Source organism: Rattus norvegicus, chromosome 1 (assembly GCF_021556685.1).
Source record: "Rattus norvegicus strain SHRSP/BbbUtx chromosome 1, alternate assembly SHRSP_T2T, whole genome shotgun sequence".
Lineage (NCBI taxonomy): Eukaryota > Metazoa > Chordata > Mammalia > Rodentia > Muridae > Rattus > Rattus norvegicus.
Window position 1 is genome coordinate 88,311,038 of NC_141534.1, and position 27,676 is coordinate 88,338,713.

Sequence of the window (27,676 nt, forward strand, 5' to 3'; positions counted from 1 at the left end):
AGGCCTCTGAACAACCTCTTACTTAGAAGGCAATGGGAGAAGCGGCTGAGCACAGAACCTAGACCGGGGAGGTAGGTGGGGAAAGGAAGAGCCAGCCAGTAGCTCATTAGGCCACGTGTGGACCATCACGTCTGGGAAGTAAGGCCTTTAACTGTTGCCTGGGGAAGGTAGAACTAGCTGGTTCATCACCCTAAATGTCCAAATTAGTCACTTAGCTGCATGTTCACGGCCCAGAATCACACTTGCCACTCTCTGGGTGAGTCTGCTGGAGGGAAGCTCGTGGTCTGGTCTTTCCTACAGTAAGAGCCAAGTGCTAATAAGTGTGTGATGCTGCCAGCCCTGATCTGATAGCCACTCTTGCCAAAGTACTGAAAAGACTGCTTCCTAGCTGTGGAGGACAGCCTTTTAGTTCATGGCTCTGCAGGGAGTCAAAGACTAACATGAACGATGCTGGCTAGGGGGGATGAGGAACCCAGGAAGAGAGAAGGCACTAGGAGCTCTCTGGCCAGCTATTGCTGAGAAGAACCTGAAAGCAGTGTGGCTACTGTGGGGAGACATGAGGTGGCAGCACTGGTGTCACAGACCAAACCCCTGGGCAGAGCCAGGTATTGTGGTACACACCTGTCATTTAAGCACCCACAAAGCCACATCTCAAAAGAGGGTAGCAATGATAACAAAACGTGACCGGATCTCTATGGATCTATTGCTTCAATTAACTAATGGGGAAATAATCTACAATCAAGAGACCTCTGTGACAAACATAGCTGTGCGTGGTTCTCTCTTGGCATGAGACTACTCACCTCACTTCTCTGAGCTTCTGTCTCCTCACTTATGAACTACACTGCACATCGTAAGCAGGACTAAGACCAGTCATGAGCCTGAGCAACTGCCCTGCTGCCTGCTGCAGAGCTGCTCAGAAATTGTAGCAAATAAACTGTGTTCGCCATTCCCGTGGGCTAAAGCCTGGAAGTTCAGCGATGTGGCCAACTCAGTGTGGCCAAGATGGCAAGCTGCTCAGAAGGAGCTCAGGGCCACTCGTCTGAAATACCTCAAACCTGACTGGGTGGGGACTAGACCTAAGGCCTCAGCTGACAAAAGTACAGACAGGTGCCCAACGGATGACAAATATCCACCAAGGGACCAATCACACCTTTACACCCAACACCTCCCTCCTTACTCAACTCATCCCACAGCTGAAACTCCACAGTGTGTGACACACGGAGATGCACTGCAGCATTTCATAGCTGAGGCTGAAGACAAGGCCGGCAAGCAGGGAACTGTGCTAAGCTCTTCATGCCGGCATCCTCCACCCTATAACAGGCAAGGAGATCAGGCATCGACACAGCTCGGAGGGAGAACACTGAGGCTCAACAAGTCCACAGACCACACGACACCTTAAATTTCAAACCATATGAAAACCCAAACCTGCAAGTCTTCGCTTCTCTTGTAGTGTGGTTGGTTAGAGCACCGGTAGGAGGTAGCTTAGGCAGCTGGCAAATGGGGTACAGGAGTCCCCTTGAGACTCTGGTGTCAATAAAGACAAACACCCAACACAGACGCCTGTCTGTGCAGATGCCAACCTGACAAAGTCATCGGGAAGCAGGTCAGGACTGACGCCCAGCGAGTCAAACACGTCATTGCGTATCTGCAGCAGCAGCTCGGCATCCTCGCTGTAGCTGTCAGAAGTAGGGTCTCTCCCTTTATCCGTGCGGAACTTCAGCAACACTGGGAAAGGGGACAGAGAGGTTAGAGAGCTCTTCTTGTAATGATCACCTCAAACTCTCAAGTACAGGAGGAAAACCCCCAGACATCTGTTTTCTTGTACTCACCCACAGGAGTAATACAGCAACCAAAATGCAGGACAGGTGAGGGGTAGTACACCTTCACCTATCCAACAAGTGCACTCACAAAGCAGCGAACTACAGTGACACATTTTGTGTCAGGTGCTTGGAAAGTAAAATGGGGTCTGACCAAGCCATAGGTCAAAGTCAGGTAAACTTTTCCTAAGGAGGCAACAAATAGAATGTACGCGGGCAGAAGAGGCCAGAAGATGGGAAGGCCATGTTACAACCTGGAGAAGCCAGGGCAGGAGGCCTGCGTTCTAGGCACCAGTTCAAAGAGCTGTTTCAGCCAGAAAGGCAGGCCAAATACTCACCAGACAGGCAGGTTACTGCAAACAAACCTCCCTTAACAGAAGAACTATGTCAACATCCAGGAACCAAGGAAGCAGAAGAAAGGTTCCAACTTGGGCTTAGAGCCAGGCCTATGTAAGGAGACCCCGACACGACTAGACCTTAGTCCAAATGAAACAGTACCGACACAAGCACTTCTGCTGCTGCTGTACCTAGCCTGTTGTCACCGGTGCACATCTACAAGGCAGAATGACCACTGGGTGTCACAGTCTGTCGCAGAGCACACAGAATACTGCGGAGTAGAAGTAGAGACAAGCGAATTGCCCCTAGATGGTCAATCCAACACTTACCTGGATGGGGACTTTATTAAGTTCACTCACTTAGGTCTTAGCTTCTGTACATCAAGAGATCATATTTCCCTGAAGATGAAGGGAGCTGGAAAGCAGAGCCATTTGAGGTTGCTCCAAGCTCTTAAATACAGTCATTGGAACTTGTTCTAACTAAAGAGCGACCCCCCACCTAACAATTTTAAGTTATGTATACGTGTGTCCATCTTTATGTGGGTATACACACGAGTGCAAGTTGTGGTGGAAGCCAAAGGTGTCAGATCTCTCTGAGTTACAGATGGCTGAGTCACCTGAACTGGGTGCTAGGAACCTAACTCTGATCACCTGAAAGATCAGAAAGTTTTCTGAACCCTTGAACCATCTCACTAGCCCCAGGCTGTCTGTTTTTGAAGCCCATACTATTATTCTGAAACTGACAAACAGCTTGGCAAATGAGCATCCAAGACTTGGGTTCCGAGCTCCAATCAGCACACTTTATCCAACCAGCACTGAGGCACTGACTGGGTGCCAGGCAGACCTGGGTTTAGAAGTAACTAGTGGGTGGGTCTTGACTTCTACATCTGTGAAGCTTATGGTGGAGCTCCATTCACGAAAGAAAACTCACCAAGTCAATGGAGCTCCACTCAAGTTTGAGTGGAGTATGGAAATGGGTTGCAAGTTTTCCAAGGGGGGTGGGGGGATGGGGGACGACAAAAAACAACAAACACAGAAAACCCCATAAACCACAAAAGCCCATACAGAAGAAAATCTGATTTCTGGTGTAGGGTCTATGTGTGGAAATCGTTTAAAAAAAAAAACAAAAACAAAAAAACAAAAAAACAACCAACAAGCAAACAAAGCTCTTTGGAACAACCAACTGCTTGCTCGAGGTACTGTCTGCAGTCTGGGATGCTAGTCCCCTTAGTGCTGTCTGAGCACTTAGCATGCTAGAGGACAGCTGCCACACACCGCCATCATGTGAACTTGGCTTCTAACTGCACATCCCATGTGCAGAGAACAGCAACCAAGGTAGCACCTGGGACTGCCTGGAGTGGAAGCCACTCTGTTGTGCCCAAAGCCTCTTCCCCAACTAATTCCAACGAAAACAGAAGACCTAGACACCAGTCTAGCAGAGCAGGTTCTCTGGTGGGCCACACACAACGTCAGCGACTCCTGAGAGGACGGGGCACTAACGCCTAGGGTGGGCCATGGGTGCCGTTGGCAGAGGATGGATGTGATACCAAGTAGCCAGATGAGACAGTGGCTCAGGACGGCAAGAGGGAGCTGGAGAAAGAAGCAGCCCTGTGGTTGCCTGCAGCCCTGTCTTTCCTGTTGTTGGTAGTTAACTTCTCCAAGTGACCACAGCCTCTACTACTGTTACAAATACAGTCCTGCAGACAGCCTAAGCCACCGCAGAACCTGCTGTGTGAGAAGCCATGCTGAACATGCTCCATGTTGAGTACCTTCGCAAAGTAACCCTAGAGGACAGCGAGGACCATTACCCATCTCCTCTCAGGGAAAGATGACTCACGCAGCTGCTATGAGGAAAGCAGCATGACTTGCTCTGGAATCCAAAAGGGGCAGAACCATTCAGGAACTTGGCATCTAAGGTGCCAAGTGCTGTGGCCCTTCGGCACACTGGACTACATTTTTGCAAGGTTCATTTTCTAGATGGTCTTGAATGCTCACAGAGATAACATCCACACTGCAAGCTACTAGATCAGAGGGTGAGATAAGAAACCCTTGTCCATCTGGCTTCACAGTAGTATCAGCTTCACCTCAGAAGGTGGCATCACGAGGAGCAGCAAAGGGAGACAGCACCAGCTTAGGCGTTCTGGGTGTGGTCTGCCCAGACGAGGCCAGCAGGCTGGCATCGTGCACATAACTCATTGACCACATCCGAAGTGTTCTCAGGCCACTGGGAAGGCAGCCAGCATCAGGGCCTTTACTTGCAGTAAAGCAAATAGAAGCTGTTTTCTTCACTCTTTCACTGGCTGAGGGGAAGCGGGCAAGGACAAACGCATGTTCTAGAAAGGCAGCATGCGCACACACACACACACACACACACACACACACACACACACACACACACACACACGGACGTACGGACGTACGGACGTACGTTTCTCTACCTTTCTGAAATGAACCCTTACCAGGTTGGGTTCTAATTCATGCAGATCAAACAGTGCCAGGGATGGAGAACAGCTTTGACAAGATGACGACTCATTGGATAACATAAAAACACTACAAAATCAGAGCTCCAAACTTAAGTAACTTTATCTGAACATTTAATGTGGGTTGCCCAAGTTGATGGGGCTGACACCCACTGTTGGAGCTAACGGACAACCCATGTCTCTACTTAAGTTTAGGATCTGCCCACATAATGGAAAAGGCAAACTCTGACCACAACTACCAGCTGGGTGGTGGTGGAGGTGATGGTGGTGGAGGTGGAGGTGGAGGTGGAGGTGGTGGTGGTGGTGGTGGTGGAGGTGGGAGTGGTGGTGGTGGTGGAGGTGGTGGTGGAGGTGACGGTGGTGGTGGAGGTGGTGGTGGTGGTGGAGGTGGTGGTGGTGGTGGTGGTGGTGGTGGAGGTGGTGGTGGTGGTGGAGGTGGTGGAGGTGGTGGTGGTGGTGGAGGTGGTGGTGGAGGTGGTGGTGGAGGTGACGGTGGTGGTGGAGGTGGTGGTGGTGGTGGAGGTGGAGGTGGAGGTGGAGGTGGAGGTGGAGGTGGAGGTGGAGGTGGTGGTGGAGGTGGAGGTGGTGGTGGAGGTGGTAGTGGTGGAGGTGGTGGTGGAGGTGGAGGTGGTGGTGGTGGAGGTGGTGGTGGTGGTGGTGGAGGTGGTGGAGGTGGTAGTGGAGGTGGTGGTGGTGGAGGTGACGGTGGTGGTGGAGGTGGTGGTGGTGGTGGAGGTGGTGGTGGTGGTGGAGGTGGTGGTGGTAGTGGTGGTGGTGGTGTATGCCTTCAACCCAGCACTCAGAAGGCAGAAACAGGTCACTAACTGTTCAAGGCTAGCCTAGCCTAGCCTACAGAGGGAAAGAAACCCTATTTGGGGGAAAAAGTCTCTTTTCATGTTATTTCAAAAAGAACCTGTGTTCACATGAACATAACACAACCTCTACAAAAAATATTTAAACACACGCAAATTTCACCTGCATTCAGAACACCAGCTCAGAGCCGCAGCAGCTGTGCTAACAACAAGCACAGGTCACTGAGAACGTCCATTCAAGTCCAGTCTGGGCTACACTGTGTCATGCTGTCTCAAAAAACAAGCCAGGTGGTGGTGGTAGCACATATCTTTAATCCCAGCACTCAGAGGCAGGCAGATCCCTGAGTCTGAGGCTAGCCCAGTATACAGAGTGAGTACCAGGACAGCCAGCACTACAGAGAAACTCTGTCTCAGAAAAACCTATATAATTAGATAAATTGATAAATAATAAAGTATGATTACAGTAGGGACTAGTAATGCACCCCAGTAATGGTGTATTTATCCAGCAAGTGCAAGGCCCTGGGTTTCATCCCTAGCAGAGAAGCAAGAGTCAGTCAGTCAGATACTGTGATAGTTAATATGATCACCAAGGCCACCAAAAGAGCACACACACAGCATTTAATAGAAGACAATGAAGTATGAAGTCTCACATTAGCCCCGATACAGGATAGCTTTCAAAAATGGCTCAACTGAGGACAGGAAGCTGAACTTGTATTAAAAAAAAAAAAAAAAGAAAAAGGAATGACTCATGCTCCAGGATCTTTTGGCCACACAATTGTGGCTTCATCCTCCTAGTCGCCCCAGCTGGCTCACAGTAGACTTCCTTCATTTTGTTGTTTTTTAGATACAGGTTCATTACACTGCCCAGGTTCATCTAGAACTCATCTACCAGTGAATGAGTCCCTGAGTCCCTTGCCTCAGCACCCTCAGTGCTGGGACTACTGTTGGGAAGCATGCAGCACATGCTTCCCATAGGAAGACCACAGGCCTGACATTGAGTCAATCATCCATCCAGTAGAACACAGCTGGTGGGGGAAGACAGGGATTCTTGGAGGCCATCATAACTCACACTCGGCATCCCAGCTCACATGCCCCCCAGAGCCAGCAGGCAGCATTAGCCCTGCTTACTCATTTAACTGTTTTAAGCATCCAGCCCTTCCTTCCTGTTTCACTCTTCTCACCTTAGTTTCTTTCTCTCTTCTTTGTTAAGAGGGCACCTTTCGCTCAAAGTCCAGGCAGGCAAGCTTCTGGCAGTCCTTTTGGCTCAGCAGCCCATCCCACATGCTTAGATTACAGGACTATGTTAATACACTTGACAAACTGAGTAGTTTCTAAGATAACCCTAGTAGTTTTGTCTCTATAGATTTTATGCTTCTGTGAGTGTGCACCATAAGTGCAGGCATAGACAGGAGTCAGAAAAGGGAGCTGTATCCTCAGCAGCTACATGAGCTGCCAGGTAGCTGCAGCTGGGTGCCAGGAACTAGACTCAAGTGCTCTGGAGGAACTGCAAGTGGGTTTGTTTTTTTTCTTCACTGCTTTGCTAAGCCATCCTTCTGGTCCCTCATTCTGTTTCCTATCAAGTATGTATAAACAGGAATTTATCAAGTATTTATTAATCATGGAAGAGTCACCAGGACAGGAGTACCCTCTATCTGCTGAAGGTAGAGACATGATGGCAGTGCCCCTTTATAAACACCAGACATGATCGTCCAGAGGACCCAGGACTCACTATCTTCTTCTGGCTTGCACAGACACTGCCTATACATAATGCACTGACCAACATGCAGGCACAAAACCCATACACAAAATAAACAAACAAACTGACCCATGACAGACAGGTGTGGTATTCGCCTGTAATCTCAGAACTCTGAAGGTAGAGGCAGAACTTCAAGCCACCCCCAGTCAATCTCCCAAATGAAGAAATGGCCCTTTGAGGTGACATAGTGGCAGAGGTCTCTAATCCTATCACTTAAAAGGGGAAGGCAGGGGCTGGGGAGATGGCTCAGTGGTTAGGAGCACTGACTGCTCTTCCGGAGGTCCTGAGTTCAAATCCCAGCAACCACATGGTGGCTCACAACCATCTGTAATGAGATCTGATGCCCTCTTCTGGTGTCTGAAGACAGCTACAGTGTACTCACACACATAAAAGAATAAATTAAAAAAAAAAGGGGGGGGGTTGGGGATTTAGCTCAGTGGTAGAGCGCTTGCCTAGCAAGCGCAAGGCCCTGGGTTCGGTCCCCAGCTCCGAAAAAAAAGAAAAGGAAAAAAAAAAAAAAAAAAAAAAGAGGGGAAGGCAGGACCATTAGGAGTTCAAGGTACTCTTTTACTACATAACAGCTGATGCCAGCCTGGCCTAAAGGAGACCCTGCTTCTCATACCACCTTGCCCCTCAAAATCTCTTGGGAGGGCACAGTGTTGTACTTGAGACTCAGAGGCAGTAGATTTAGCTGGTCGTGGAAGACAGGGATACCTGGAGGCCATCTTAAGTTGGCTTGTAAACTCTGGTGACTTGTGGCATCTGCTCAGATCAGTGGCCAGTGTTGTGCTCATGTCCAGCTGCAGCAGCATCAGTGCATGCATAGGCACACTCACTCCATAAACACTTCCTGATCCCTGAGCTCTATCCCAGGTCTGAGATGGGAACCCTACAATCCACAGATAATATACTTACAAGCCCCTGCTTGATGCTAGAACCACATGACGCTCAGATCATCCTCCACAATAGACTCCCCGAAGATTCTCTCAGATGACCTGTGTGAACTCCGTGTCCTACCCAAGCCTGTGTAAGTGTTCACATGACATGGCCTTGGCTCCGAGCTCTCATGACTGGGAGGTCTATAGGTTGTTGAAGGTGTACCTGATAGGGATTATAAAACCCCGATCTCCTCTTCCTTGTCTATGACTTGAGTGGTCTTGCTTAGCTGTGTACACCCACAGTGGTTCCTAGGGACTGGACCACCCAGGGTGGGTACCTACACTTTTCTTTTTGAGACGATCACATTATGCAACCCTAGTGTCTCAAACTAGCTATTCGACAACACTGGCCCAGAACCTGCAGCTATCCTCCTGCCTCTACCTCCCCAGTGCCACCACACTGGGAGGTATAAACAGTTTACCACCTCAAGTTATCTGTTATAAAGACAGAAAGCTAGCGCCTCACCCTTTAATCTCTCCAATAAATCTTCATCATGGCCTTACAATGAATCAGCTCAAAAGACAGAAAGACACTGTCTCTCATTGTCAGTCTCTCACTTGCTTTTGAAAAACCCTCAGACAGCCACATGAAAGCTGCTGATAGGTGAAGGAGAAGGAGAAGACCAATTCTCAGAAATGACTCAAAATTTAAATAAAATAAGCAATGTTTAAAAAAAAAAAAAAAAGAAATGACTCAAAATAAGATGCCCCTTTTGCCTATCAAATTACACTAAGATTACTCAAGCAAAAGGCAGAGGACCTGCATCTCATGTAGTGTTCAGCAGAGGCAGGAGTGCTCAGTGAATCACACAAAACAGCCAGTAAACACCTATGATCGAAGCTCTAGGATCACTACAAGCTAGAGGCCTTGTCTACGGTAAGGTCAAGGGTAGTCAGGAGTACAGTTGACTCTCAAGAAAAGGATTCTTCACACCAGGTTAAGTCATAGCTTTGATTATATGCAAGTGTTCACTACCATGTTATTTATACCATAGTATACCTTAAACTAATTTCAGTAATAAGAGGGTAACTATGAACAGAACCGAGTATTCTGTAACTACTAAAGTCTTTGAGCTGCACTGTTAGTCACATTTCTTTCATCAATTGGATTAAAACCCATGACACTCCCATTCAGACTCTAGTTTCTGTCGGAAAGTCTGTTTCTCTGTCTATAAATGATTCCTGAGTTTGACGTTTATCTTTAATGGGTCCATTTCAACTAGCATAAAAAGACTGTAATTAACGAAGGAAAACAAAACTTTAAACAGGAGAATCACAAAGGGGAGTAGTGTGAGCCCACAGCTAAGACCTACTCGGCCCTCCATCTACCAGCCTGACCAGTACACAGTCACACAACTACTATGACAGCCCTCTGCACTCGGCCCACTCTGCCTGGTCACAAGCAGCAGGGAAAGAGGGTCTTTTCTCCAGCCCAGCACTTGAGTGGCACGTGGTCTTGAATCTGGGCATCTGCTGCTCTCTGCCAACCACACTTGAGAAGGAAGAAGGCACAGAAGGCACAGGACATTCCCGTGACTATTATCTGACAGAGAAGATGTGAGGCTCTAACAGCAACTGCAGCTGGGACTGGGGCTTGTCAACAGCTCACAGGCAGATGCTGGAAGGGGGGCAGGGGACGTGGCCTGCAAAGAAAAAAAAACAAGGCAGGTGGCTAACAATGTGGCTCATTATTGCCTCTGATTGTGGTGGGTCTCAGTTTTCCTATCTTGCAAAGTGGAATAAGACAAGGTCCCAGAGTTCCTCAAGTTCAGATAAAGTAACGGTTCCAATGGCACCATTCAGAGTTTCCCAGTCAGGACCTCCAACCTCCCAGCGCTTTAGAGGTGATGTTTAAACAGGTACCTCACATACAATATTTGCGGAGTTTAACTCTAATACTGATTCAGATTTCTCTGTATGGAAACACAGGACTTGTGGTTCTGGCCTGAATTCCTGCTGGAAGATCATCCCTGCTTGTTCCTGGATGGTAAGACCTTCCTCTTTTCTTAATGATTGTGGTCTTTTAAACCTACCACCGATAAGAGCCACACAGACACAAACACCACCACTGCCTTTTGCCTATAAATTATTTTTAAACATCTGTGGTTACGATGACAGCAAATCAACAAGCAGTCAGTTGCTACCCCCATTATCACAGGTGTCTGCCCTGGCTGGCTGCTGCTCAGGAATTCTTGTCATTGCCAGGCACCAAAACCCCACAGAGAAGCATCATGCTCAAACAGTGCTTGCCTATGGCATGTCTGGCAAAGGTTATGAGTTCTAAAATATAAAGTTTTTTCTAAAGAGGATCCATCACCACACCAGGCAGAGACCTGAGAAACTTAAAATAATAGAATAGACAGGTGTGGTGATTCACAACTGTTATTTTAGAACTCAAGGGTTCACGAGTCTGAAGGCAATCTATGTAATAGAGCAAAACTATTGGCAAAGGCATAGGTAGGAGGGACAAGAGCAGACAAGCTTTGAAAACGACTTTAATAATGCATCAGACAGAGGAGTCTGTGGAATAAAAAGAAGAATCATGGATAAAATATGTGGAAGTCCAGTGGTGGTTTCCTTTCAGGAATTAAAACAAAATGTTACTAAAGAATTATTTTTTAGAAGCCAGAGACTAGAACAATGTTAAATGTGAAAATTGAGAGTAATAGACTCCCATGGTCCTTCTCTTTGTGACCCATGAGAAGCAACAGGAGTTGCTCAATGGCAGGAAGCTACGAACTACTACACAGTAAGTGTGGACCCAAACATCTTTCAAATCCAAACCAGTTCAATTACCTTTTTCTTCTTTTAAAATAAATAACTATCCAGGTGGTAGTGTTGCACCCCAGCACTCAAGAGGCAGAGACAGGTCAATCTCGGAGTTCGAGGCCATCCTGGTCTACAGAGTGAGTTTCTCGGAGTTCGAGGCCATCCTGGTCTACAGAGTGAGTTTCAGGACAGCCAGGGCTACGCAGAGACACCCTGTCTTGAGAAAACAAAACTGCATTCATTTAATACAAAATATGGGTATTTCGCCTGCACGTATGTGTGTGTACCCTGCAGGTACACACCTGAACCTATTAAAGTCAGAAGAGGGTGTCAGATCCCCTGGAACTGGAGTTACTGGAGTTGGTGAGCCACCATGTGAGTTCTGGGAATCAAATCCAGGACCTCTGGAAGAGCAGCGAGTGCTCTCAATTGCTGAGTCATCATCTCCAGCACCAACCTCACGTACTGCCTATGGGAAGAAAGCTGTGAACCGGCTCAATTCTGAAACCAACAAGCAGCTACCTTAGAAAGATATCATCTTCCCCACGGACCAGCTCCCAACACAGCTACAAGTTCCTAACTGTGTGTGTAGCCAGGCCAGCACCAGTCCTCTGGAAGGGCACAGCCCTGCACTTCTAGGTTTAGATGCATTTCCTGGCTGACAAACAGCAAGAAAATGCAAAGAGTCTACTATGCAAATTACCATATGGACAGCTTCACAAGGGTCTAGAATAAACTAGCACAGCAACGGAGTAAAAATTAATCAGAATCTCCAAACCTGGGAAGGAGCAAGCACTTCATCAGACCAGTGCTAAACAAGCGAAGAGCGAGGACGCCACATTTAGCTGGCTCTGGTTCAGAAGGTGCTAGGATCACAGGAAGGAAACCTAATGCAAACACAAGGAAAGGGAAACAGGAAGTGGGGGGAAGGGGAGGGGAAGGAGGCAGGGAAGGACCTATATATACACCTATAGTCAGAACTGTTTTCTGAAGAAAGGGAGAATTATAGGTCTAGGGACATGGCTTAGTGGTAGAGTGCCTAGAATTAGGCAGTGGGGACTATCTTTGGGATAAAAAGAGGGTCACAGAAATGTCTGGTGGATACCTAGATGAACCCTGTAGTGGCCCTCTGTGAGGAAGTATGAGGCGTGGATTCACCTAGATGAGCTCCAGCTTTTCTCATGTATTTCATGCAGCTGCTCATCAGCTGTGTAAAGGCGCTGCCACCTTTTTTGAGACAGGGTCATACTATGTATCCCTGGGTAGCCAGATCCACAAGTTCTAGGATAGCTAACAGGAACATAGTGATAATCTTGTCTACAAAAAAGGAAAAGAATGTGTATAGTAAATGGTCAGAACAGAACTCAAGCACAATTCTTGAAAAATGGGAGCAGAGAATACTGGGTTTGTTTCTTTTTCTAAAGAGACAGGGTTTTTCTGTGTAACTCTGGCTGTCTTGGAACTCTGTAGACCAGGCTGGCCTCAAACTCACTGAGTGCTAGGATTAAAGGCATGTGTGCTACTCCTACCCTGCCTCCCCTGGTTTGAGCATATTGGTTTTTAACATATTGAGTATGCATGGATCCTTCCCCCCTTAAATTTCAAATTTATCATTTGGGGCTGGAGAGATGGCTCAATGTCATCGAGACAAGGTTTCTCTGTGTAGCATTGGCTGCCTTGGAATTCACAAGATCCGCCTGCTTCTGCCTCTCAAGTGCTGGGCTAAACATGTAAACCACAAGAGCCCTGGTGAGCAGTTGCTGTTCTTGCAAAGAACTACAAGTATGAATCTCAGCACCCATGGTGGTTACACCATCCCTAAGTCTAGTTCCAGAGGCTCCAATTCCCACTTCAGGCCTCCAAGGACAGCAGGCCTGTAGTCACATGTAAATATGCATGAAGACAAGACACTCATACAACATAACAGCAGTAAAATTTCAAGTATTTTTCAGAATTTTTGTAAAGCAATTATAAGCATAAACGTGTGCATACAAATGCAGGTACCCAAGAGGGCATCAGATCCCTGGAGCTACATTCAGATGGCTGTGATGATGATATGGATGCCTCAAATTGGACTTTGGTCCTCTGCAAGAGCAGCAAACCATCTAACCCATGAGCCATTGTGTCCTGCCAGCCCCTTGTGCTTTCTTTCTTTTTTTTTTTTTGATTCTTTTTTTCGGAGCTGGGGACCGAACCCAGGGCATTGCGCTTCCTAGGCAAGCGCTCTACCACTGAGCTAAATCCCCAACACCCAGCCCCTTGTGCTTATGGTGAATTTGCCCATTCTCAGAAGGAAGATGACTCACTCTCTCCATCCTTTACACCCTACTCTATCCTACACTACTGATACTCTTTGTATCCCTAAGGCATCAGCCCCTAGATCCCCTAACACCAGCGTTTGACAAAAGTAGAAAAATCCTTTATAGAGAAAGTGCCTTACTGGACAACCGCCATTCCCAACACACAACACAAGCTTTGCTCTTTTAGAAAGAAACACAACTCTATTCCTGAGTGAGCGCACACAAGGAATTCCATTTTCAGATCCCTTTCAGGAGAGAGGAGCACTGCTGGTCACAGCTCTGGGGCTGGAGATGCAGCACAGTGACTGCTTATCTGGTGCATTCAGGGCATTGCATCTCCCCACTAAAATGGGGCAGTGTGGAGACGCCGCCGAAACAAACAAAACATTTTGGGGGGCTGGAGAGATGGTTCAGCAATTAAGAGCACTACTCTTCTAGAGGTCCTGAGTTCAATCCCCAGCAATCACACAGAATCATCTGTTATGGATCGGATGCCCTCTTCTGGTGTGTCTGAAGACAGCTACACTGTACACATAATAAAAAAATGAAAAACTAAATCCTAAAAACCAATGCCTTTCTAGAGACCCAGCTCAGTGTCCTGGAGCCAATACTGGCACCTTTCTTTCTGGGAGCTGTCTTGGGTTTTTAGGCTTCTCGTCCCACTTCATGTGTGTGCTATGTGTGCGGGGTGCAGGGTGCAGGGTGCGGGGTGCGGGCAGGGTATGTGCTTGTGAGCGCAGGTGCCCTCAGGGACTGTGTGAAGCTGCAGTTACAAGTAGTTTATTTCTGAGCCAACTCTCCAGCTTACCCTCTCTCTTTTTTGAGGTAAGTTCTTATACCAATGCTTGACTTTAAAAAGAAAAGAGCTCACGTGATCTCCCTGCCTCCATCGCTCAAGTAATGGTAACCGAGGCATGCTACCACACCAGTCATCCTTTCTCTTTTTAAATTATATTTTACCTATTTGCTGGTGTGGGTATGCTGGGATTTGAACTCGGGTCCTCATAATTATTTGGAGAGGAAGTGTAGTTATTTACTGAGCCATCTCATCAGCCACAGTGTTTTTAATGTCTGTCACTCCTTCCTTCTATATTGTTAGTCTTATTCTTTGACATTCTTTTGCTGTGATTCTTAAGTTTTCTGGCACAGCAAGGTGTTGCACCTGTAATTTTCCTACCCCACCCTCTGGAATCCTCCACTTCTCTAAGAAGCCCGAGATCTACTTAGTGGAAAAGATAGTAAGTACTGTGAGGCGGACAATGGACACGTGCCCAGCTCCAGGTCTGCAGATGAGAACCCATAGCATCTGCACTGCTACCTCCAACCTCACCCACCCCACGGGGCTCCTGCCTTCTGTAAGCACAATGTTCTTCTAAAAATCAAACACACACGCGGCTGTCCTCACCCAGTTCACCTACTTGCTTACTCCTCAATACACCTTAAGTAGCTTCTAAAACTGTTAACGTTGAAAAAACTAAGCTATACTTTACCAATTTTCAGTTCTTTCTTCAAACGGACAGACATAAAAACCACTGTATTAAAACAAGACCCGGTGGTTATATATAGGTCTATAAGCTCAGCACTTAGTAGGCAGAAGCAAGATCAGACATTCAAGGTCAGCTCTGGCTATATGACTTCTGAGGCCACCACACTGATTTATCCTGGTTGAGATCCTGTCTCAACAAACAACAAAACAAACCCATAGCACTCAAGAGGTATTCCAGGAGCTTCCTACTGTTCCTGTTTCAGTACCACACTGTTCATTAAAAAATAAGAACCTAGGACATATGAAATTAAAACAGGTGACTGGGGCTTTGTTTTGAAGTATGGCTTCTTTTCGTACTATAGAAGGACTCATCTGAGAAACTTAAAAAACGTCAGGAAGCAGGTCACCCTGCTATTCTGAGCTGGCAACAGGAGCAACAGTTAGCTAATCTGCACTTTCTAAATGTTCTCTGGGTGGTTCTGACACCATATCCATTGGAATTTAGCCTCCTGCTGCTGTGTGCTGCTCCTTGGTTTGCAACACTATCCTCCTTACCTCGATTTCAAGAGGTGCCTGCCCTCCCATTTAGTGAGTACCCTAACCTGCTTTGATAGCTGTAGTTATTTGGCCATACCGAACGAACAGCTACATGATAGAGCAGTTTTGTCCTATAGCCTACATTAGGGCTTTCCTCACAAGGTGTTAACGTTTGTGAATCCATTGATATGGAGATCAATTCCTCCTGATTCTTAACTACAGACCGTGCAAATACCAGATGCACCCCAAATGCTTGACCTTGGGTAACTCTTTCTTCAGTTCTGAAGCAGTAGTATGTGCTAAGTACTTTTCCACAGTTTATTAGAAGAGACTCAGTGTGGAGACAGCAGGACCCTCTGATTGTAACTCATCTTAAGATGAGGTCTACTCCTTTCTGCTCCTGTGTAAGTCTTCATGTTGCTGTCCATGCTGGTAAGAGAACAGTTTCCATCTGAGAGCCACTATTTTTAGTGCTCCTGTTATGATAAACTCACAGTAACCTCAAAAAGAACAAATCAAAGTCAACTTTTTGCCACAGGAAGCCAGCTCACACTTAATGTTTTGAAACACACCATGGGAGAATAATAAAGATGAGCCCTATCTGCTCACAGACGGAGAGGACAGCTCCCAAGATAGTGGAAAACCGCAGCAGGAAGCCTTCAGTCTGACCATTACTGTATTAGACTAACTGGAAAAATACTGAGTTCCCAAACACAACAAGCGCGTACACACATACACAGGGAAGCAGGGCAGCACATGACTCTGGAAGACACTGGACATCAAGCCTGGCTTGTGTTGGGTATCAAAGCAAGGCCCCTGCAAGAGCAGTCAGTGCTCTTAACCGTTCTTTCCAGCACCTAGAAATGTGACTTTTAAAGGACTAGAACAGTGTGAGAGATGACTTGTCTTATACACATAAGGCTGGTTCTAGCCTTAGCCCCAAGATTGGGGTGTGTGGGTGGGATGAGGGAAGGCTTGCCATACAGCAAGGGATGCTGAAGGGATACCAATGCACGCGAGCAGTTTGCATTCTGAAGTGGAGTAAATGAGCAGACAAGCCATAGCCAGTCACTCATAAAGAGAACTGTCATTTACCTAGCACCCAGTGTTTCCAAACAGGTAAGGGAGCAATGAGGTCAGGTTCTTTTTTCTCAGTGGTGCATCACAGCCAATCACTCTGTCCTCACTGAGTACAACCAGGTGACATGAAGTCATCACTAAGGCATCATCGGCTCAATTGGGTCACATTCTCAGGCCTGGAAAAACTGAAAACTACGTACACATCTTTTCAGATCAGATTATGGTATGCCATCCAGCCAAGAAAACAAGATCACTCACCAGTTCAAAGATCCTTCAGTATCATTTAAGCTATCACTGCAAAATAGCAAATTATCTGGGTGTGACAGCAGCAGAAGGACCAGAGTTCAAGGCCAACTTTGCTATAGACCATCCGTCTGTCTGTCTGTCTGTCTGTCTGTCTGTCTGTCTGTCCAATATTGTTCTTCCAGAGGGGCCAATTCCAGCACTCACAGTAGGAGGCCTCAAAACCCACATATTAACTCTAGCTTGAGAGGATTCAACAGTCTCCTGGTTTCTGAGGGTACTCTCAGCCCATGCACACACATACAATTGAAAAACTCAATGAACAAAACAAATACACAAAACCAAATTGCACATATACAGTAAACAGCTTAGGTATAAAATCCCAAGTCTTGCTTCTCTCAGCCCCTCCTTTTATATGCATTGGTGTTTTGCCTGCATGTATGAGAGTGTCAGATCTTTTACAGTTACAGTTATAAGCTGCCATGTGGTTGCTGAGATTTGAACCCAGTTTCTCTGGAAGAGCAGTCAGTCCTCTTAATTACTGAGACCTCTCTCCAGCCCCAGGCCCTGGTTCTTGACAGGCCTACTCATCTTCTTCTAGACGCCCCACATTCCCTCTTCCTGGGCCTTCTTTCTTGGCAGCACACGATAAGCCCCAAACAGCCACTATGTGTCTACATTTATGCTCCTGACTTTTTTTTTCTTTTAATCTTCATTTATTACTACTGTTTGTGGCAAGCATATGTGTGGAAGCTAGAGAAAAACTCTGAAATTGGTTGTCTCCTTCCATTACTATGCAGATTCTGAGGACTAAACTCAGGTCACAACAGCTATTATCCACTGAGTGATTCTGCTGGCCCTCTTTGTGTGTCTGTATGAAAGCAACACCTCAGAGGCCAGGCAGAGTAGGGTGCTGGATACCCTGGCGCTCGAGTTACGGGCGGCTACAAGCTGCCAGACATGGGTCCTTAGCAGAGAAGAAAGTAGTCTTAACCCTGGAGCCATCTATGAAGCACCCTGCCTTTTTCTTGAGTGGCTATACATTTCCAGAGGTGCTACAATGAGAAATGGAGCATCCAGATGCAGACAGGACAGGGCCTGGCTTGATTTTTGCTGGACTATATATAATACTTTTCCCCTTGGGTAGTACCAGGGGTCGAACCTTGACCTTCATGCAAATGAGGGTAAGTGTTCTACCACTGAGTACCAGTCTCAGCTCAATGCCTTTTTCTTTCTTTCTTTCTTTCTTTCTTTCTTTCTTTCTTTCTTTCTTTCTTAAAGATTTTATTTATTTATTATATATAAGTACACTGTAGCTGTCTTCAGACACACCAGAAGAAGGCATCAGATCCCATTACAGATGGTTGTGAGCCACCATGTGGTTTGCTGGGATTTGAGCTCAGGACCTCCGGAAGAGCAGTCGGTGCTCTTAACCGCTGAGCCATCTCTCTAGCCCTCATTGCCCTTTTTTTTTTTCTTTTTTCTTTTTTTTCGGAGCTGGGGACCGAACCCAGGGCCTTGCGCTTGCTAGGCAAGTGCTCTACCACTGAGCTAAATCTCCAACCCCTCATTGTCTTTTTCTTAAGTTCACAGAAATGTCTTTTTGATTTCTTGCTTGGTTATAATAAACATTACTTTTTTCTTTAATTAATGAACAAAATAAATTTACTTATGAGTGTTTTGCCTGCACACAGTCTGTGCACTACATGTGTGATCAGAAGAGGGCTGGATAGCCTGGGACTGGAGTTAGGGATGGTCCGGAGCCATCGTGTGGGTATTGGGAACTGAACCCTAACCCTCTGAAAGAGGAACCAGTATACCTAACCACTGAGCTGCCACACCTCTAGCCCTTAACCAAGAACTTTCACCTACACTGACCTCACTCTAGTCAAGGCAGCAGATCAGCTCCCATGTGTACACTGGCTTCTGCTAAGCATCCTTCTTCCAACTGTGGTTGGAAGCCATTCTGCTGCTGACTGGTGGTAGCGCTCAACTTTGATTCCAACACTCAGGATCTCCAAGTTTGAGGCTGGCCTAGTCTACAGAGGAAACTCAGGAAAGCAAATTCTCTATGTAGCGTGGGCTACATCCCTGCCTTGAGGGGGGCAGGTGGCAATTCAGCTTTTAGGGAGTTTGTTTACTGAGCTATGATATGACAGGAAAAATTTAACGGACCAGTTTCTTAAATCTGAGTTCAAAATAACCTAAGGAAATGTGAGTTCATTTGTATTTGTCTTTGTACATTTTTATACTTCAAACAACTCTGCTGCTATATGACTTATCACATCATTTATTTTTTGCATCTGGTCTATTTAACTGTGCTCGTTTCTTTTTGATGCTACTTATGAATCACTAGACCAACTGCAGAGGCAAGACAAGTACTCTACCCACTGGGATAACCCTCCAGCTTTACCCTTCTTGTTTTGAGACAGGGCTTTAATACCTTGCCTGGGCTGGCCTCGTGACCACATTACACTGAGAGACCCTGACTTTGCTTTCATCCCAATTCACCTCCCAAGAACCTGGGATCACAGTCCAGTGCCACCAAGCCAGGTTTCATTAAGTATACTTCTCAAAAAACAACAGGAATGCTGGAGTGGGCTCAGCAGTTAAGTGCACTTCCTGAGGTCCTGAGTTCAATTCCCAGCAACCACATGGTGGCTCACAACCATTTGTAATGGGATCTGATGCCTTCTTCTGGTGTGTCTGAGGACAGAGATGGTCATGTAAAACAAAAACAAACAATAGGCAGGCAGTGGTGGCACATGCCTTTGATCCTGCCACTCAGAGGGCAGAGAAAGGTGGATCTCTGGTCTACAGAATGAGTTCCAAGACAGCCAGGGATACACAGAGAAACCCTGTCTTGCAAAACTACAAACAAAAAACCCAACCAACAATAACAAAACAAAACAAAGGTCTGGAGATGTAACTTAATAGTAAAGAGCGTGCCTAACAAACTCAAGGTCGCAGATGTTGAATCTTCAGTACCACAAATACAAACAAACAAACAAACAAACAAAAAACCAGTTCAATACAGATCTTCCAGTTAGTCCTAGAGTCAATTATTAGAACCAATTTTTTGCTCAATATATTTTTTCCTTTTTTTTTCCCCCAGAGCTGGAGCTTAATATATTTTTAACTCCTCTCCCCTAATTTTGTTTTGTATTAAACTGTAGGCCCAGCTCTCCTTATAGTCACAGCAACCGTCTTATCTCTGCCCTCCCAGTGCGGGGATTACTGGCGAGCCCATCCCTGACTACTCACTATTCTAGAGGCTGACAAGGCAGTGGCTGGCAGTACTGTGGCATGGAGAAGCAACAGGCGTTGGTACCCACCAGCCGCTGTTTCAAGAACAAGGTCCTTCTAGCACTCTGTAGAGTAAGGCCCTCATGGGTGCACTTTACAGGAAAGGTAATGGGGGTGGCAGTTTGAAGAATACAGCCCCACACTGTATTATACTTTTCCTCTTTGTTCTCGTCTGAAAACTTTCCTTCTCTGTGGTACTGGGGATTGAACTTCAAGACCTTGGATATGCTAGTCAAGTGTTCAATACTTAAAAATGGCAGAATAGGCCAGAAACATTACATCAGTTTTTATTCCAAACACCCAGTCTCAAAAACTGTAAGTTATCAATTCCAGCACTCTGTGAGTTCAAGGTCAGCCTGGTCTACATATATGTTCCAGAGCAGCCAAATCTACATAATGAGAGCCTGTCTCAAAAAACAAACAAAAAAAAATCATAGGCTGCACATGATCATGACATTACAGTTGATGTCAGGTATGCTGACACAGACAAGAAATGGATGCACACAGACAGCACCTGGAAAGCTAAAGTAGTATTACAAGTTGGTGGTCAGCCTGGGCCATGTAGCTATCAGAAAAACAAAAGTAAAAACAGGCAGCTCTTGTTTCTTCCTGGATAATTGTCTGCCCCTCCAAGCCCAGGCACCTGGACACTCTTGGTACCCAGTCCAACACAAAACTTACCCAGACTTCAAAGGCCTGGACCCAAGTTGGCAGTGCTTGCTCAGAATGCATAAAGCCCTGGATTCGTCCAAAGTAGCATAAAAACTGGGCAACAGAGGAACATGTCTATAATTCCACTGTTTGAGAAAAATCAGAAAGATCATCCTCAATTATATGGTGAGTTTGAGACCAGCTGGGGCTACATAAGATCTTTATCAAGAAAATAAGTAACAGTAAACAGCCAGACAAGGTGGCCACGCCTTTGATCCCAGCACTACAGAGGCAGGGCAGGCTGACCTGAGTTTGAGGCCATCCTGGACTACAAATCAAATTCCTGGACACCCAGAGCTACAAAGAGAAACCAAAAACAAATTAAGTAGACAGACAGATAAATGAAGTGAATAAATGAAAGATTAAACCGAGGACCATCTAATCTACCTTAGGAAAGTACTATACTCTTGAGACAGATGGGAGGTCCCCCTGAAAATCGCCATTCTCAGACATGACATCCTGTTTTCCTATTCTTTTACTTTGGGACACAGTCTCCGTTTCCAAGGCTATCCTTGAACTTGTTGCAATTCTCCTGTCTTAGCCTCCCCAGAGTTAGGACTATGTGAGGTAAGAGCTTGCCTTGCCATTTCCAGTGGTTCAATCTCTGCCACAGAAGCTGCTAGAGGCTGGAGGATGCTGAGTGACCTCACTCACTTCCCACTGTTGTGGGAATGCTCCCCAGTGCTTTCTTACAGCCAAAACCAGAACCAGCCTAACAGACCCAGACAGGCCAGGTCACACTCAGGGGCTGCTTGATAAGCAATTACTAGAAAGGGTTTCATCATACACACAAATGCTGCAAACTAGTGACTATGGCTTCCTGTGCCATAGAGAGGACTTGCAGGCAACCCTGGCCCAGAGGAGCAGGTGCTACTCACAATGCAGCTGGCACTTCTTCCACACAAGGTCCCACAGTCCTTAGGGAAGGCATTTCTCACATGCCTAACACTCATTCCTACTTAACCCACTTAAATATTTCTGTATGCATCCACATTCAGGGTTTTAAAATAGTTCACCCGCTAAATTTCCTTATCCTCCATCCTTTTCCCGATTTTCAGACAGCATTTCACACAGCACAGGCTATCCTCAGAGGCATGAGGTGGCTGAAAATGAGTTTGATGATCCTCCTGTGTCTGATCCCCAAGTGCTAGCCAGGATTACAGGTATGTGTTACCATGCCCCAGCAACAAACGGTATTTTAAAAAATGAATCTTCAAGCGGAAGGCCCTGGGTTCGGTCCCCAGCTCCGAAAAAAAAAGAAAAAAGAAAAAAAAAAAAAAAAGAATCTTGTTGGGGCTAGAATTAAGTGGTCAGCAATTGAGAGCCCTTGCCGTTCTTGCAAAGGACTCAACCACGAGAAGAGGGGATCTAGCACACTCTTTTTGTATTCTAACACACATGCCTGAACTTTTACGAAGATAATGCACGTAGATATAGATGAGCAAATCACTCACATATAAAAAAGGGGTGGGAGGACGGCTCGTGAACTCAGGGCCTGCCTGGTCTAAACAGCCATTTCCAGACCAAATTATTATACTGAAACTCTGTCTCAACAACTATATACATATACATATACATATACATATACATATACATATACATATACACATACACACACAGACACACACACAGACACACACACAGACACAGACACACACACACACACACACACACACACACACACACACACACTCTAATATAAAAATTAAAAGTAAACAGTTGAAACTGTCAGGGACGGGAGCAAGGTCAACCAGTATTTTCCTATCAAATCCCTGAAAGATGGCTCATTCAACGAGGGAGAAGCCAGGTACAATAAATGGTAAATATGGGAGACGGAGGCAGAAGGATCTCCCCAAGTTCAAGCTGGGCTCTTCTGTGAGGCCTCACTGCAAAAGATAAAAAGCAAACAACTCAACTCGAAGACAAGAAAACACTCAAAACTCTTGTCAGGAGAACAAGGGCTTAGACCAGTTCTGGAGGGGCAGCATGAGAAGATGCTGGGGGACTTCAGGGTTAACTGCAGGTCATTCTGACAGATTTAGAATGTAACACTGTGGGGAGGAGACAGAGGAACCTACCCAGCTTCAACACTGGGCCCAGCACAAGCCTGGCTGGTGGCTCCATCTCCAGGTCTCACCTTGCAGCAGAAAGTAGTCTGGGGCAGTGCGCTTCAGGGCAGCCTGGGCTTTCTCTCCACTCCAGTCCACTGCTAGCGCTTCCTTTACAGGGCAGAAAAGCACTTTCTGTGGGAAAAAGGCAGAGTGCTTACAAATAAACATGCTGGTTTGAATCAAAGCAAGAAAACTTTCCAGGCCATACAAATGTAAACATTCAAAGTCTTATTCTAAGACGCCAGTGCCCACTAAAACCTAAGAAACACTTCCTTCATACCCTGAACAGGGATGGGCACGTGCTACCTATGTAGGAAGATGACATAGGCAACCTCCTAAGACCTGTTTCATTTTGGTCTCACTATTTAGACCAGGCTGACCTCGAACTTGGCAGAGATCCTCCTGCTTCAGTCCCCTAGACTCAACTGGATGAGGTGGTACACAGGCCTTTAATCCTGGGACCCGGGGGCTTGGGGCAGGAGGATAGACAGCCAGCTTGAGCTACAACACTGCAAGACTCAATCTAAAAACCTACAGAAGAGCATTCCTTAATTATGAAGAAAACCAAGATTTAAGTATTTCCCAACACAGTGGTTTGATGTTGACAGTATGAAAAAGAGTAAGGGATGAGACAAAAGGTCCAGGCTACGGAAGCAGAAACAGCACTTGCAAAGGCCCTGTGGCAGGACTATGCATGCGTGAAAGCCACGCATCTAAAGCACATTATTTCTTGTCTTGTGCTGGGGTTGGCCATGGCCTTACAACTGCGGAGCAAATGCCCAACCACTGATCTAGCCCCAAATCAAATTATCTGAAAAAATGTTATGGGACAAACTAAATTTTAAATTGTAATTTATTTAGTGCAAAAGTATTACTGATCTCCCTCTAAAAATTAAACAAAAAGGAAAAACAACACAGGGCCAGAGAGATTGTTCAGTAAGTAAAAATGCTGGTCAAGCTTGACAACCTGAGGTCCACCCCCTGGAGCCCACATCATAAAGAAAACTGATTCCCACAAGATACACACACACACACACACACACACACACAAGCATATGTGGCCTAGAAGAGATGGCACAGCAGTTGAGAAGAACTAAGTTCAATTTCCAGTACCCATGCCCAGTATCTAAAGTCCCATAAATTTTCCCATTTCAAGAGATCACAGGCACCTGAACATACTCATGAACATACCCATAATTAAAAAGAAACATTAAAAAAGAGCCAAACATCACTTACAGTCCCATATTACCCACACATAGACATCTTCTGGGAAGGGAATTTCCAAGAAAGCATGCAGGAGATGGGTATCCTGGGTGAAAAGTCTAGCAAACAGAGTAAGAATGCTATCTCCATAGAAACAGTAACAGGACACTGGTTCCATCCAGTGGCTAACATGAGCAAATACTGCAACCCAGGGAGCCAGGCTTGCCTACCAGAAGAGAGTTAATTAACACATGGAACAGTAAGAAACTAGAATGAACATTGGGCTGAGAGATACTGGTGTGAACTCACTGGCATTATAGAGAGAAATAAATAGCTGGTTATTGGTTAGACATGATGTAGGCTTATAGTCCTAGCACTTGAGATGCAAGCTGGCAAGCTGGACTAGCTGAAAAGGTAGGCTCTGGCTTCTAGAAAAACACCTCACCTCATTATGTATATAAATTAAACACAGCAATCAAGGACAACAGACTGCCTGAGACAAATCTCGGGCGTCCTCTATGTATAGCCCATATGTTAATAAGCATGACTGGCATAAATGTGTACATTCACTCATCCTCAGATGATTAGAAGCTGCTGAGAAATTAATTTGTATCATTCTTTTGAAAGTACCTCTCCATAAAACATTTACCATCACAGCAGAAAAAGCAACCTCTCAGAGGCTAAAGAGTTGGCTCAGTGGTAAATTGCCCTGGCTACTCGTACATCAGACCTGGGTTTGATTCTCAGCATCCACAGGGCATCTCTAAGTCCAGTCCCAGGGAACTCTGACCCCTCTTCTGGCCTCCCATAAAAACTGCATGCATGGGGCTGGGGATTTAGCTCAGTGGTAGAGCGCTTGCCTAGGAAGCACAAGGCCCTGGGTTCGGTCCCCAGCTCCGAAAAAAAGAACCACAAAAAACAAAAAAACAAAAAAACAAAAAAACTGCATGCATGCGGTCCATACACATTCATGCAAGCAAAGCATCCATACATGTAAAGTAAAAGGGAAAATTTTATCCTTTTATCCATCCACCCACCCACCCACCCACCCACCGCTTTGGTTTTTTGAGACAGGGCTTCTTTGTGCAACCATGGCTGTCCTAGAACTCTGTAGACCAGGTTGGCTTTGATTCAGGTTGTCATCTTCTGCCCCCTGAGTGCTGGGAAAAGGCATGTGCCACCAGCATCTGGTGGAAATTTTTTAAATTAAAAAAAAAAAAAAAAAAAAAAAAAAAGATGCCCATCATGCTGGTGCATTATCTACAATCCCAGAATGTGGGAGGCAGAGGCAGGAGAATGTCAACTTTATAGCCTAGGCTATAGAGCTATTTCCTGGACCAGCTAGAGCTATATATTGAGAACTCATCTGAAGATAAAAAAGTATTCTACCAGATGACAGCCATAAGCCAAACAATTTTCCCTCAACAGCACGGTTGAAGCACAGCCTGAGGTTAGCAAGTGTTACTGTTATGTGCTATTGGCCATGGAGTGTAAACTGGCAAGGTGAAGATACTTATCCTAATTTTACCCTACAGAAAAGAACACGACTGCCCAAGCAGGCTGAACACCACCTCACATGCACAAACAGAATGCTTTGCACAGCACAGTCTCTAACAAGGAAAAGTTCACACACCTGAATGCCACCGACAGCAGATACGTTGACGGTAATATAGCCACACAAAAGAAGCCCTGCATGCAGTACTGTCCAAGAGGACTGATTACAATGGTGTCCTCATGTGTGCATGTTGTGCAACTCCCACACCAGCAGCTACAGGTGCTCACTGAGCGCTAGAGTTGTCATTTTTATACTGTATTTAATATTAAATATGTGTCTGGTACCTACCACAAAGGACAGCAAAGCCCTACAAAGACACACAAACAGATGGCCCCACCAACACAATGCTTCTCTCACAAAGCAGGTGGCAGCACACATGCAACAGGAAACCAGTTCTGAAGTAGTGAAGGGACACGGGGAGCAAATCTACATATGGCTTACGCATACGGACATGAGAAGAAACACATGGGAAGAAGAACCAACCGCTGACAACCATTATTTACACTGAAGAAAAACAGAAAGCTTAGACACGCCACGTCAAACCTGCTTGCTTCTTTAATTTGGTATTATCTATGGTGCTAGCTAAGAGTCTGAGTTTATGCTTAAACTCTTGTACAGAAAGTTGCTTTCTTTTTTTTTTTTTGAAAGAGTGCCTAAAAACAAACCATTTACTCATTTTACTTTAGGTAGATGAATATTATGGACTAGTTCTTTAGATCTGGGTCTGCCCTTTTAATCCATCACACAGACCAGCAGCCCCGGAGTCACCTGTTCAGGAGAAAACTACAGCAGAGAGTAAAGAAGAAGGCGGCAGAGATTAGTGTGCCGGCACTGACAACATGGGTGTCTAATTCTCACAGGGTTTATTTTATTATAACTGTTAACCTTCAGGCATGTGGCATATTTCTGCACATGAAATAAATAATTATATACATACTTACACGTGTATCAGACACAGTGGCAACAGTATGCCTCACACTCGGCATTCTGAAGCAGAAGACTGAAAACACAAGGCCTCTTTGGGCTACAGGCTGTTTAAACTCAGCTGGGCTACCCGTTTTCAGTCATGAAGAGAGGAAAGAAGAGAAAGTAAGGGAAGGAATGGAGGGCCAGGAACGGATAGACACACATGCTCACTTGACGAGAGCTCATCATGTCACTCCCCATCTCAGCTAACTATCTTACCTTCCCTGGAAAACCAGAAAGCTGTATCCCAAACACTATAGAGACAGTGCACTTCATGTCTCAACCTTTCTAAAGCTAGAACCCTTCTTCAGATTGACGTGACCCCAACCATAATTTTTTTTTCCTTTTCTTTTTTTTTCTTTTCAAGACAGGGTTTCTCTGTGAGGCCTGGCTGTCCTGGAACTCAGCTCTGTAGGCCAGGCTGTCATTGAACTCAAGAGATCTGCCTGCCTCTGCTTCCCCAGTGCTGAGATTAAAGGTGTGCACATGACCGTCTGGCTATATAACTATTTCTTGACACTTCTGAACAATAACTTGGCTACTACTATGAATCACAGTGTAATTTGTGTTTTCCAATAGTGACCCCGTGAAAAGTCATTCAACACCCAAAAAAGTTGGTGACAGCAGCTCTAAACCAAGCAATCTTGACACCTGGTAGGGCCATAACCCTCACCGGTCTGTGAGGCCCTGTCTTGACTATTCAGTAACTCACTTCTGTTTCTGAGCAAGTTTCTTATCTTTGGAATTTTGTTCTCTCAGATCAAGTAACTGATCTATGAAAACTAACGTACTATATAGCTAAGCCATTTAGTTCACCTCATAGTTAATTCCATGATCTAGGTTTAAAAGGACAAGATCTCCTTCAGGGTTGTCTTTTTCGGCTGCAGGAAATGCATTACGCTGAAATGTTATTTCCTGACTATGACTGTGCTCAGCACTGGCCTAGGAATATGGCAATAAACAAAACTTTCCTTCCCTTAAGGACTAAAATCTTAATATTTTAAAAGCACATTTATTTATTCATTTACTGTGTGTGCACACATACCTACACAGAAGCCAGAGGCCAATCTGCAGGAGCTGATTCTCTCCTCCCATCAGGTGTATCCTGAAGTACACTAACCTAGATGACATGGCCGGGTGACTTGTCCCTTTACTAACGTCTAAAGGGAAGAGAGGGCTTGTGGCTCAGTGTTAAAAGAATTGCCCACAACACTTAACAGGGGAGACACACACACAGACACACAGACACACAGACACACAGACACACACAC

General features: G+C 45.8%; 2 protein-coding genes across 3 annotated transcripts in view; both read right to left on the bottom strand.

Moving 5' to 3' along the window:
• The window catches only part of Ccdc9 (coiled-coil domain containing 9), a 126,635-nt gene that overhangs the window by 60,563 nt on the left and 38,396 nt on the right, over nt 1–27,676 (bottom strand). The gene's annotated exons all lie outside the window — the stretch shown is intronic.
• The window catches only part of Sae1 (SUMO1 activating enzyme subunit 1), a 55,903-nt gene that overhangs the window by 7,630 nt on the left and 20,597 nt on the right, over nt 1–27,676 (bottom strand). The window contains exons 6-8 of one of the 2 annotated variants that reach the window (XM_087554590.1): nt 22,708–22,813; nt 1,426–1,725; nt 1,183–1,311 (exon numbers count right to left, since the gene is read on the bottom strand). In XM_087554590.1, coding sequence (XP_087410716.1) covers nt 1,460–1,725; nt 22,708–22,813 — 372 coding nt within the window. In that variant the 3' untranslated portion in view covers nt 1,183–1,311; nt 1,426–1,459. Of the gene's footprint in view, nt 1–1,182; nt 1,312–1,425; nt 1,726–22,707; nt 22,814–27,676 lie in introns of those variants that run through there. The other variant, NM_001012063.1, reaches the window with a different exon arrangement.